Source organism: Hydra vulgaris, chromosome 11, assembly GCF_038396675.1.
Source record: "Hydra vulgaris chromosome 11, alternate assembly HydraT2T_AEP".
In the NCBI taxonomy this organism is placed as follows: domain Eukaryota; kingdom Metazoa; phylum Cnidaria; class Hydrozoa; order Anthoathecata; family Hydridae; genus Hydra; species Hydra vulgaris.
Window position 1 is genome coordinate 49,330,936 of NC_088930.1, and position 14,070 is coordinate 49,345,005.

The 14,070-nt window shown below is 28.8% G+C and overlaps 1 protein-coding gene and 1 long non-coding RNA gene across 2 annotated transcripts; one reads left to right on the plus strand and one right to left on the minus strand.

The window, feature by feature from the left end:
• Positions 1–1,214: 1,214 nt before the first annotated feature.
• Positions 1,215–3,463, minus strand: LOC136087100 (uncharacterized). Its single transcript, XM_065809606.1, has 4 exons — positions 3,199–3,463; positions 2,619–2,758; positions 2,459–2,515; positions 1,215–2,323 (listed from the first exon to the last, which is right to left on the minus strand). The coding sequence occupies exons 2-4, from the start codon at positions 2,632–2,634 to the stop codon at positions 1,215–1,217; spliced, it is 1,182 nt and encodes a 393-aa protein (XP_065665678.1). The 5' UTR covers positions 2,635–2,758; positions 3,199–3,463.
• A 6,973-nt stretch (positions 3,464–10,436) lies between these two features.
• Positions 10,437–13,135, plus strand: LOC136086731 (uncharacterized). Its single transcript, XR_010641538.1, has 2 exons — positions 10,437–12,577; positions 12,662–13,135. It is a non-coding gene; the product is annotated as an uncharacterized LOC136086731 (long non-coding RNA).
• The last annotated feature ends 935 nt before the right edge of the window (positions 13,136–14,070 follow it).

Here is a 14,070-nt window from a genome sequence, read left to right on the forward strand (position 1 = left end):
TTTCCTCAAGGACACCAACATCTGGATTGTGATATTTCCCTCCAGGCAATTGGTCTCTTAACTGACTCTGGATCATAACTGAACACGAACAACATATAACTTCAAGACATTCTTGTGTTAAGGCATCCAAAAGTGGGTCATTACAGTTAAAAAACAAACAATCAAACAATTCATCCTTAGTGAGATATTTGACATCAAAAAATGTAGAACCACTTAACATTATTGATGCATCAGAAGAACAACAAACAAAATAATTAAACATTTGCGACCAAACGGTATTTAAAGAAAAAATATGACCTTCTTCTTCAATAATACGAAAAAGAGGTCCTGATATCAGTTTATTAAAAATTCCCAGAGCTCTGGTTGAAGCATGAAAAATTATGTTGTCAATATCATGCCTAATTGATTCATGAAGGAAATTTGAACCATCAAGATTAAAAACAAATTCTTTAAGATGATCTTTATGAAAATACGTTGCTCCACCAAGTAAAAATATAATGTTAAACCGATGATGCAGAAATGAAACCATAAAATTTTTTGAAAACTTTTTACGCAAAAATGCCCTCCATTCATCAGCTTTCCCGTTCCGTTGATCGCCATGTCTATAGCTTGTAAGTTTTGAAAGTTCATACAAAATATCAAAGGTACGTGAGTTTTGAGAATTTATAAAACCACCATGAACACTACCTTCCTGCTCAACCACTTTTTCCCATTCTATGATTGCTTTTTCTGCATATATTCCTAAATTATGGATAACATGTAAGCCACAAAAAACATGATGCATTTGAGAAATTTTTAATTTTTCATTTAAAGGAAGTAGTTCATAGTTTTCAACAACAAAAGGCAAAATTGCTTCTCTCCAATGTTTAAATTGGCTAAAAAAACTTGAATTAACTATGGTGCGATCTGTCATCAAAGATTTGAATGAAAAAATAAGCTTCCGAAGATCATCCTCATAGTTTTCTTTTTCAGGAGAAAATATCTGAGACATATCAGTGAGTAAATTTTTTAGCTCTCCAAAATAAGATTGTGCCTCGCCTGAAAACATATCTTCTATCCCAAACGTGTAGCTTCCAGATGACGTTGTGACTTGAAAACTACCAATCTCTCTAAAATTATACTTTGTGCCATCTGTATGAAGAACATTGTGTGTACTATCCAATATAGCCTCTCTAACCTGTGCTTTTGATAAAAGGTTCATTTCACTAAAAAATTCAGCAGCCAAAGATTTTTTGTAGTACAGTTCTGATAACTGATTCAACATTGTTAACAGAAACATTTTTACTTAAAAGGTCATAATATACAGAGCGAATTTCATCATTATATCTACCTCCTTCAAAAACATCAATTACATTTTTTTCAAAAAAGTTAACTCTTTCCTTCAGCTCTTCTGAAAGATTTTCAAAGTAATTTAAACTCTCCTTTAAGATTGAGTCATTCGCTTCATCAGATGTTTTCAAAACAGTGTTTTCAATTTTTTTCTTAAAATACCATGCCTTTTGTCTATCTGATTGTGAACGTTTTCTAGCCAAATCAATTTCTTTTTCTAATCTAAAATTTTTTTGCAACAATTGGTTAATCCTACAATCCTTTCTAACTTCTCTTTTGTTGACATTTCTGACATTATATTTTGACAAGATTGCTTGATATTTTCTTTTATATTCATTACATCTTTTATTAATTTGTCTGTTTTGTAATTTAAGATAATTAATTCTCTGTTTGTATTTTTTTATTTGATAGGCCAAATCACCTGATAATATAGGTAGTTTTTTATCTGAATTGGAAACTGGCAGATTCACTTCATTAACTTGCGCTTCAAGAAGAAAATTTTCAGAATCATTTCCTAAAGGGGTGTATACAATAGAGTTTGGGGTAACCGAACACAAAAAATCATCATTAGCAATTTGCAAGTTCAAATCAGAAGATACAGAAACAGTAATTTGATTTGGAACAATATCACTATTGTGGATAGAAGTTGGGGTAGAACAAGCATTAGAAGGTGACAAACCAACAACATCCGGAAAAGCACCAATAAAAGATAAAGCAGAGCTTAAAAAATACTTTCTTAAATCAAAATTTTTGGCACGATTTACTTTTGCAATAAAATCTTTTGACTTTTGAAGGCACTTGATCAGCATAACTCTAGATATAGGGTATTTAAACAAGGATGTAAAAAATACTGAAAGATTTGGCCATGTCAAGTTAAATTTATCTTTTTCTTTACAAATTTGTAAAAAATGGCGATTGGTTAAAACCAAATCTGGATTTTTGAGGGATACAATGCCTCCATTAATATTAAGATAATCCATAACAGTGTCAGATACTAAAATTAAAATTAAACTTAATTTAAGTGACATAAAGAAAAATAAGGGGTGGATTATTTTGGTTCTAATAAATTGAATTAATAAAATGAAAAAAATTTGTGCTACAGTATTCCTAATTTAAAATTTTGACTTACTTTCTTGACTTATAGATGGAGCAACCATTTTGGTGAGACTATTGTTAATGTCAACACCTAAAAAAAAAGGAATTAAAATAATTATTACAAGAGTTCATAGTATTTAATCAACAAACAAATAGAGGCAAATAAATATAAAAAGATATAATAAATTTCTTACACAACTCCATTTTCATAAGCTTTTGTTGAATACTATTTTCAGGTTTTTGTTTTGAAAAAAACAGTTTAAATAAGAGCAACCTGTAGTTAAAATAGTAAAAATCAAGATTTTAACTTTCTTGAAGAATGCAGACCTTTTACCTGGGAAAAAGGAAAAGATGTATTTTCATTTGATTAAAATTTTAAGAATTATACTTTCACTTTCAATTTAATTTTCATAATCTAACCAAAACAAACGCAAAAATCAAAACAGATAACGTCATTAAATACGCGAACAAAAGCATATATATATACACATAATTTATATATGCAAATCCTAAGTACCAATTCTTTAGGTAAACTTAAGTAAATACTTGTTTTAAATAGAGGAAAGGCTAAACTTGCAATTTCCACCTGGACGTTTTTCAAAAACACTTTTTTTTTATATAAATCAACCTTGAAGTTTTTAAACGCTGAGAACTAAAATTTTTTGTATAAATGTTAAAAAACGTCCAGATTCCATTAGATTCCCCGTCCTTTTCTTAATAAATATGGAAAGTTTCATAAAAATTAGATGTGTTTAAGATCTTAGGAATCCTTACCTTCAAAAGCTTCGTTTTAAAAAAACGTTCCCGCGGCAAGTTTTTTTATGAAAAGTGGTCTCAAGATATGGGTAATATATAAATGAAGCCATACAAAGCTTAATACTTTCTATATACGGTTGCAAAGAAATTGAGTAACACTAACTGATGCAAAAAACCTCAAGGCGCTAGCTTAACCATACAAAAAGATATAACAGAGCAAAGTTTATGAAAATTACGTGTTTTTTGTCAAACGTCAAATGTTTTTTGTTAAGCCGTGGAATCGCTAACATAGCTGGAAGTGAAGCTGTTGCAATGCTGGTCGGGTATATTGTAGGAACAGGCTTCAAATTATACAACAAACGAAATCGTTTTTCTGATGCTCCTTTGTATACTAAACTTTCATCAAAATGTTTAAAGCAGATCACAGATGATTTAGTAACAGTTCAACAATTTCTATTTACAAATCTAACCCATAACTTTCTCAAGTCATCATCTTTTGGAAAACCAAAGACTGGTATTACTTCACCACCATTATAATTGGAGGTACAACCGACAACACAGCATTTATTAACCATTATTATTATTAACAATTAAAAAGTAGCCACAAATAACAATACTAAGTTGTTGAAGTTTAGTAGAGATGTCAATTATCTAACGCGAAAATTTTTATCCTGTTCCAGATATACTTACTTAACATTGATAGCGCAATATTTAAAATATTTTGAGAAAGTTAGTCCATATAAGGGAATATTCGTTTTTTCAACTGGCCTTCTATTTTTTTTCGATTTAAGCAGAATAGAAGGCCGTGTATTTAAGTAGGCCATGATAAACCTTTATTTGTTTTCGAACGAGAAGACTTTAAACAAATTGGTTCACAAAGCATTCCAATAGGAAAAACCATTATCTTAACCTCTTGTCAACGATGGGTACGAATATTCTTTCTGCTACAATGTTAAGCTTATTGATTGACAAATGGTTGAGTGTCTACTTATGTTGAAAAATGAGTTCCATAATATTCCATAATGTTTATGTTGAAAAATGAATTTCATAATGTTTGTTCTAAAGACATTTTACTTTAGCAGCACAAAAAATACTATATGGAGGACAGCACAATTTCTCAAATTTTGGTAATCAGGCTAGATCATATTATGATCCAATATGAGTTTCACAAGAAATTTCAGGATAAACTTCTTTTTACTTTACCTTTTCTTCTGCCATCTTTAAAAAGATTACAACTACTACCATTTGTTTATTTGATGAACTAGTCGCTAACATTTGTTTAGTTAACAGTCGTTAAGTCAATAGTTACTACTTTACAATTTTTTGTCTTCTTTGACAAACCCTTACTTGATTTTTCAAAGGGTAATGTTGCTTTGTAAAAAACTTTATCATATTAATACTAGGTTTAATTGCAAAAAATAACTTTTAACTTTTTTTAACTTATAATTTTTTTAACTGCAAAGATTTCCCTAAATCTCAAGTTACATCAATTACATAAATTTTTACAAAAATAATATCAAAATAAACGAGAATTTTCTTTTTTGATTATGCTTCCGCTATTCTTTAAATACCTCCATTTTTAAAAAGAGCACAAATGATTTGAAAAAAAATTAATGATAAAAAGTTTTGGATTGGTGTGATGATAAATTATAATTTAAACTATATTCAAACACACATTGCACACATTTGAATAAAATTGTTAATGCAATTAACTCTCTAAATCAAAATCCATCACAGTATAATAAAATTTGTAAATGAAGTTACATTTTACCCTCACCTTAGTAGTTAATTAATCTATCACTAAAATCACTAAAAAATCATTGCTCTCTAATACCTCAGTAAATTTGATGATATCTCTCAAATACTTGATGATACCTTTCTAATATTTGATGATACCTCATGTATCATTAACTAGTCAATTTCTTGAACTAACTTGTATAATATTCACTGTAAGTTGGAACAAAGTTAAAAGCTGTGTTGGTAACGCATTTAGAGTATTTACCTCAAATCTTATTCATATGTAGTCTATGACTTTTTTATATTTGTATCCAGAATGGTTGGGGTTAAATAAGTATTTTTATTTGATTTTGTATTTGTATTTGGAAAAAATAGGCTAATTTGCGTATTTGCATTTGTATTACGCTTGATTAAAAATTTATATTTGATTGAAATGTATTTGCAATTTCATAAACTTGCTTAACCGGATTTTTTTTGGAAAATACCACAAGGTTTGTTGTTGTTTTTTTTTCATTTTTTAACACTAAAACAAAATAAAAACTTGTTTTTTAAAGTATGTTTTTATAAGACTTGTTTTCATTCTTCTATTTAGTAGACCATTTTATCAGTCTTGTCTTGAAAAAACCTTTATATTTTTTCTTAACCTAAAATACAAATACTTGTAACTGTATTTGGATAATGCCGAATAAATATATTTGTATTCGAATTTGTATTCGGAAATGTAAATTAAATTAAATGAAATTGTATTTGATTCCAACTTGGTATCCAGCCTCTCGCGCTTGATGATTTTTGCTACATATTATTTTAATAAACAAAGTTATAAATTTTTCGTTGTATTATATTTTAATTGTAGTATTATATTGTAATTGTAGTATTATATTGTAATTATAGTAAATTTTTTAAACATTTTAAGTTTAAGACTTATTTTTATACATATTGAATTATAAATATGGAATTATTAAAAGATTACATGCAGTGTTCTTTAGACTATGTACAACATGTATGTACAACAAGTATGTATAACGTGTATGTATAACATGTATGTATAACGTGTATGTACAACAAGTATGTATAACACAAGAGCTCATTTTGAATATGTAATATTGAATAACTTACTTTAATTAAGTAATTTTAATGACGTAAATTAACGTGTTTTGCAAGTAATTCAAGCCATCTAGGCGAAGCTATTCGTTTTGTTTAAATAAATCCTAACAAAATAAAAAGCTTTAAAAGAATTGACCACGCTGCAAATTGTACTACGCTAATTCAGTGCTAATAATATACTTTTGTTTTGCTATTGAAAAGAAATTACGTTGGTATTTTTTAGACTATTTGAAAATTATATCGGCTCTTAAAAAATGTGTTATATATATATAGGGCTACCATAGTTCCATATATATATATAACACATTTTTTAATTTTTAATTTTAATTAGTTTAGAGCCCAGCGCTAAACTAATAAAAATTAAAACTTTTATCGCGTTCTCCAGCGAAAAGATCAGGACAATGGCAGCCCTATATATATATATATATATATATATATATATATATATATATATATATATATATATATATATATATATATATATATATATATATATATATATATATATATATATCATGTCTATCGGCAGTTATAGAAGTGCAAAATTAAAAAAAATTGAAAAAAACGCTAAAAAATAGAATATACAGCGTAGTAAGTTTTTTACGTCGCTAAAGAGCCAAACATGATAGCAACCAATAAAAAAAACAAAAGATTAGCTAGTGACCGGTGTCAAAAAAATAAATAAAACTTATAGAATTAGCACTTTGAAATCAAATCGTTTCTTTTATTTAATAGATTTTTACCTTTATATATTAAAATTTTATAAAATAAAACACAATTAAAATTAAATAAAATAAGATTTTTGTTGAAGAGTTGTTTCACAATTTACTTAATTGAGTGAGTTATCTTTTTTCTCCTGATTTTCTTTAGACAGTTCAATATTATTTCTGTAATTATTATTGTTAAAAATCTTTATGTGATTAGCATAACGAGATTTAAATGGAGTTTTATAACATAAGCCAAAATATACTTTTTTTGTAATCCGGTTTATTTGACGACATGATAGCTTGATAAATGATGCTATTCGTCAAGCATTGATTGTTGACGAAGAACATCATTTATCTAGAACATTGATGGATTTGTTGACATAGTTTTAGGTTTTTCCAATTTTGTGCCTTAGTTATATAATATTCTGTGAAAGAACTATGATAAAATTATACGAATTAATGATGGGCTTGATGTTTGGCATGCACGAGTTACATATTTTAGTTGTATTTCAACTATCTTGCGAAGTTTGTGATTGACCAGAAAGTCTTTTGTTTTTTTAATTGGTTGCACTACACCATATATTGTAATTTTTAGCGGTAACTTTTATTTATTTTTTGTGCCTCTGCGTGCGTGTGCTTTTCACCCGCAAACGGGTATTTTTTAAATAAACCATTTCCTTACTCCATACTTTAAAATGGTTCGCTATAAAATCTAAAAAAGCTCAAAAACTTATGCTTTTTCTGATGAGAAATATTTAAAAAACTGTAACAGAACGTAGTAGCGGAAAAACTGTCTAAATATGCCTGAAATCAAAATCTTTGTAAGAAATATATAAATTAATTTCTTTATTATTAAGGATTGAATAGGAATATTTAAAATCCCATCTGTAAACCTACTCTCTGTAGCACACTGAGAATACCCTTGAAAATTCAGGTACAAATTAGTTGCCAAAAAACAAATATTTGGTCTCATAGTTACCCAAGTATTATGAAAATAAAAAAATGTAAAAATGTTTTTTTAGAGTAAAATCATATTTAATGTCCACTTGAAACTTATGAATGATTTGTTTCATATTAATTATGTTAGTTCATATTAATTATGCGTATTGTTAAATCTTTTTGCTATTGATGTTAACTTTTTTACCTTTTTTTTCTATAGATTACGTGGTTAAACAACAGTAATAGTTTTATGCTATGGTGTTGTTAAGATCAACAACTCTTGATCACTTTTAGAAATCCAATTTTAAAATGCTTTAGGGCTCGTCCATAAGTTAAGTCACACTATAAGGGGGAGGGGGTTGTTGGTTTTGTGACGGCTCATACAAAACTTGCTTCTTAAGTGTTACGATTCTGTGACGAGGGGGGAGGGAAGGTCAAAAACGATCAAAAATTGTGTGACGTAATTTATGGACGACCCCTTATGTTGATAAATACGAGATGGATACATCAAACGTACGTTTTTTTTTTTGCTGCATACTTTTTATTTAATTATCTTTAAAATCGGATTTATTATCGGAAGTATCTTCAAATTTATTTTTAAATATTGACAATTTGGAGATTTTCAGTTTTTTGTAAAAAATTGAATTGCAATGAAAAATATTTAACAATTTATAACGACAATACTCGAAAAACAAAAATATATATTTTCTTACTAATACTTTCTTACTGAAAATTATTCTATTATTATTTTTATATATATATTATATATATATATAAAATTTTAATATATATTTTCACTAGGTATTATTTAAAAAAAATAAAAATAATAAGCTCTTGTAATTTGCAAAAGAGCCTCCGAAATTCGCTAGATTCCCCCCCCCCCTCTCCCCTAGTTCGGGGTTTGCGGTAGCCAAGCCGCGACTCTGACATCAACAAATGTCAAACAAACTTTAACTTCGGAAAAAAAATTTAGCGATATCAAAGAAACTATCAACTTCCGAGAGAAAAACTTCACAAGTTAACTAACACAAGTTAACACAGGTATATACACATTAATAAGCCAAATGTTCAATGATGAAATTATTATATATTAAAAAAAGAAAACTACAGACTCGGAAAATAGATCACGCCAAAACAATCAAAGAATTGACGGAGTAGCCGAATTCTCCCTTTGAAATATGGAGTGACTGTGCTAAATTAGTCAAAAGTATCTTTTAAAATCAATTGGGGATTGATATAGTACTTGAAAGAGCAAGTCGTGTAGAACAAGTAAAAGAAGATAAGCCGCGGACTAAATTTCCCAAACTTTTAAATTAACATGATAAAAGCAAATTATTATTTTTATGAAAAAAACCTAAATGTAGCGGAATATTTATAAATCAAGATTAGGCAAATGAAACCCTAAAATAACGAAAAAAGTTTTGGGAAGAAATAAAAAGACAGCGAAAAAAAGGTAAATTTGCAGGTATCAAGTATGATAAAACTAATGTACGAGAATTTCGAAAAAAAGTAAAATGCTTAACTTCAATTTTGTAAAAATAAACTTTTAAACACGCGTAACGGTTTACGAAACGATTCACTCCGAAACGAAACATTTTTTTTGTAACTGATAACAATATTTTACTTAACGACTTTTATGATGCAGATATACAACTTCTTAAACTAAAAATTTTAATTTACAATACTAATTTTTAAAAGTTTTCATAATATTGAAACTTTTAAAAGGCAGTTAAAAACAGATATAAAAGTTTTATAAATGTAAATATAGACAAAATTTAATTCTTTTTTTAAATACGCAATTTTTTTTTAATGATTTTTTTGTCTAATAGTATAATGGTGTGATGATGAGTCATCTCAAAAGAATTCAAATTTTCAAACTCCTCATTATAAAAATTATTTCATATGAGATCAAAAAGTTAGTAGGAATTTTAGTTTAATTTGTAATGACCACCATATCAAAATTAGAGAAGACCTCTCGATCTCTAATTCAGACAACACACAGTGGGCCAGCTATGAACAAAAGTCAAAATTTTGACATGATCCAATCTGTCTAAAAATCATATACAATATTCTATATATTTAGCTAATTAAAGTTCTGAAGTTATTTTATTATATTTGTTGACAAATAATTCTTAATCACTTTCCGGAACGGCTTTATAATAATTTAGTGAAAAGTTGGCAATTTTTTTATAAGTTTGTTTACATTGTTACACAGTTTTAATTCATTACTTTTGCATAACAACAGTATTGATTCCTATTTTATTACAATTTAACATTTAAAGTCTAATACTTTGTCACATTTTAGATGCTGATGTCATTTTAAGGTGTAATAAATGAATATTAGAATAGGTATAACACAAATGCCAAATTGAATGCATCTTTTTTGGGACGGGTTAGGGCGGCAAATAAATGCTCATAAACTGTTCTTTAATATTTAAGGAAGCCAAAAACTTGGTTTTATGGACGTAGACAAACGTATTTAAGTACAATTTGAGTATAATTGAGTACATTGAGTACAATTCGGTTGCTATTGTACCAAATTTTACATAGGAACAACTATTTTTATATTAACGTTATTTTAACAGTTTTTTATTCGTGCTATGTACACTATATTAAATACGTGTATTAAAATAAGATTCACACTACTTATGGAAGTCATAATTTTAATTGGTTGCTATGGATACCTAACTTTTTTAATTATTTTTGCATAACAACAGGATTGATTGCTATTTCATTACATTTTAACTTTTAAAAGGCAATACTTATCCACAGTTATTGATGTTAATGTCATTTTAAGCTGTAATAAAAGAATAATAGAATTGGCATAGCATAAAAATTTAATGATTTAAATGTGCCAAAAAGCTATTTTTTTATTTTATTGTTAATATTTTCAGGCATGGTGATCACAAAAATGGATATTCACATATTTTTACGTGAAAATAATATAAGCATTTTTAACTCTAAAGCTCATGAACAACTTTTAAGCTATTTAAGTTGCAAACTAAAAGTGGAAATGTCTTGTACCAGCAGTGATAAACTAAAAGAATTTATCAAAGGATATAAAAAAAGATGGAGAATTGCATACAATAATAACACTGTATTTTAAAAAAAGTTCATGGATTGGTTAAATGAGAAATATATTGCTGGAGACAAAGAAGCGCTACTATCACTACATTTGTCCCCAGTTACTTCGAATTCCATGGAAAGGTCAAATGTACAATTTGAAAATGCCTGCATAAAAACCAAACATAGAAGAAGTCTGGAACTAGTAGAGTCAAGAACATCTGAAGACCTAATCTTATCTGCTATTCATCTTTTAAAGCAAAAAGGCAGGCCAAAAGATGCAAAACTTCTAGGTCAAACACTCAAAGCTGAGTCAGATGGGTCTCAAACACCATACTCTCCTGCAAAAGCTTTAGCTATTTTACTGGATTGTAGGTTAACTAAGCAGGACTACCAAAGACTGAGAAATGAAGCCATGACTGTTAGGTCCAACATTTATCTAACTTACAATACTCTAAGAGATGAAAAAAAACAACTGTATGTCTCTAGAAACCGAAATTGTAGTGTCAGACTATTCAGCTTAAGTAAGTCTTCGAGCGCTTTTAGATCATACAGCCTTTCGTTTGTGCCTGTTGCAAGAAGAAGTAATTAATTCATTTGATTTATTATCTATTAAATGGCTTATATTGCGACACAAAATTGGATTTGATGGTAGTACTGGGCAGTCTGTATACAAGCAGACTTCAACTGATGGTGAAAGACTCCTTGAAATAGAACAAAGTCTATTTCTCACATGCCCTGTTCCACTTGAACTATCTTGTTTTGTTGATTGCTGTAGATAAATAATTTGGTACAGCCATAAGCCATCTTCAACATTGAACTGTCACCCACTGCGTTTTAAGTTTATCAAAGAAACAACAGATATATCAATAGAAGAAGAGCCTTTTATTCAGGGATGCGGAGTCCCAAAAAGGACTCCGGATTTGAAAGTCATAAAAAGATTACTTTATCCTAGTTTTTGGTATTCAGGAGCTCTAAAAATATAAATAAGTTTATGGACTACTAATAGGAAAAAAATTAAGACTTTTAGGTTAGAGGAACAATCATTTTTTGAGTCCGGAGTCCTTAGGTATAATGGCGGCAAGGACTCCGGGACTCCAGGACTTCGGGCTTAAAAAAAAAAAGTTTCAAGTCATTAAATCTCATGAATTTTTTTATTATAGCAGATAATAAGTCAACAAACATGTTTAGAGCTTCTGGACAATACAGACTTGGAAAAAGTAGAAACATAAAGCCGGAGTCCTTTTGGGACTCCGCATCCCTGATTTTATTAGAAATGTAAATCTTGAACTCAATGTAATAACATCAGTATATTGCATATCATTAAAATAACCGTGGTAATTGGTAAAGTGGCAACAGCCTTATCAGTCGAGACCAATGCACCACAGTCCTACTCAGTGTGTGGCAGCATACCAAAAGAAATGAACAATATTGAAAAAATGGTAGAAAAAAATGAAAATGCAAACTACTCTGGTCTACAAGTATGGCTTGTCATCATAACATGCATGGATTAGAACCATGGAATGTTGTCTTCACCTTTCTTACAAATTGGATAAAAGTGGCAGGCGCGTAGCACAAAAGAAAAGATATCTGTGACAACAAACAAAAAAAGAATCCAAGATGCCTTTAAAAATTGTCTTGAATTAATTATTGATGTGCCCAGATCTGGTGGTTCTGGGACATCCAATGATGGAAATACAGCTCATCGTTTTTTCCAATGTGAAAGTATTGTGGCTAAAATTTTAAAGCTGGATGTACTACTGCTGAAAAAGTTGCATGTTATCTTGGCTACATTGTCATCAGCTCTGCCAATTAATGCAGATGACTTTCAAAAGAACTGCCTTAAGGTAATTTTATTTGTTAATATTATTTCTATACTGAGCTGTGGCTAACTTAGCTTTTGTAATTACATGATTGATTGCCTTTTTTAGGTGGCTCATTTGTTTGTACAGAGCTACCCATGGTATTATATGCCACAAAGTTTGCACAAAATAATATTGCACGGACATAATATTTTGAGGAGAATGGTCTTGCCTATTAGCATACTTTTTGAAGAGGCAAAAGAAGCACGAAACAAGGAATTCAAACGTTTCCGTGAAAACTACACACGCAAATGCAGTCGTTCAAAAACAAATTATGATTTTTTAAGGCCAACTTTTGTGCTCATCAGGCCTAATAATCAGCAGCATGAGGAGGACAAACACAACTCCCAAAAGGAGTTAGTGATTTGCTTCAGGCTCCGACTGTCAACTCACCCAAAATATGATTTCTTATTTTATGCATGAATGTATGTTTAATAAATTGTTAATCCGTTTCAAATTGTCAATGTTTTATTGAAATTTTTTTTTTGTTTTTATTATTAATGACGTAAATCTTTACCTAAAATTAATTACCTAAGTATTTAATATTTAATAGTTTTTTAAAAAAGTACTGTTGAAAATCCGATAAAAATTTAATTAAAAATCCATTTATCTGTCTGTAACTAAGGAAAGTATCTGGTTGTTGAGCATTATAGGTATCCATAGCAACTAAACTAAAAAAATTATGGCTTCCTTATAAAGTATGACCTCGTATTGGTACTCATGCCAAGTTTATTGAATATAGCACTTATAAAAAATCTGCGACTATCTAAATATAGTGCCAAAAATAGGTTGTTGCTAAGCAAAATTAGATATTCATAGCAACCAAATATAAAAAAATCACATTCATTAGAAGTGCAGACCTCATATTAGTACTCATGCCAAATTTAGTAAATAAAGACCTAATATTTGATTGATTATCAATTTTGTCCATTAAAAGTGAATTCTGGCCCACTGTGCAGCGAGGTCCTAACAATTTAGATAATAATTAAAAATACAAAAAACATTGCTGTATCTACTTGTTAAGGACCCCTGACGGTGATGTTATTAAATTTTTAAATTATTGCAAAGAATCGAAACCAATAATAAACAAAAAATATTATTCTGCAGGCGACATTAACATTTAAAATACAACGAACACCCCAATACTAAAATCATTTTTGACGACATGTTTTAATACGGTATTTTCCCAATCATGAACAAACCAACATGTGTTACATCAACTCCCTTTACTGCTATAGATAATATTCTAACAAACTCATTTCTAGATAAGCTCATTAAAGCAGAAATAATTAAAACTGATATTTTGGATCACATTCAAATTTTCTTTTCTTTTATTGAAGATGCAAACGTAAGTAACAAATCTAAAATCAAAAACTTGAAACGAAAATTCAATGAACACCCTATGGTTAAATTTAAAGAATCTTTATCAACAATAAATTGAATAAATGTATACCACGAATGTAATCTTGAACACACTT

Coding starts and splice junctions, on each gene's coding strand:
- LOC136087100 (XM_065809606.1), bottom strand. Junction 2,324..2,458: donor TCCATCTATAAGTCAAGAAA/GTAAGTCAAAAT, acceptor TTTTAATTTTAG/TATCTGACACTGTTATGGAT.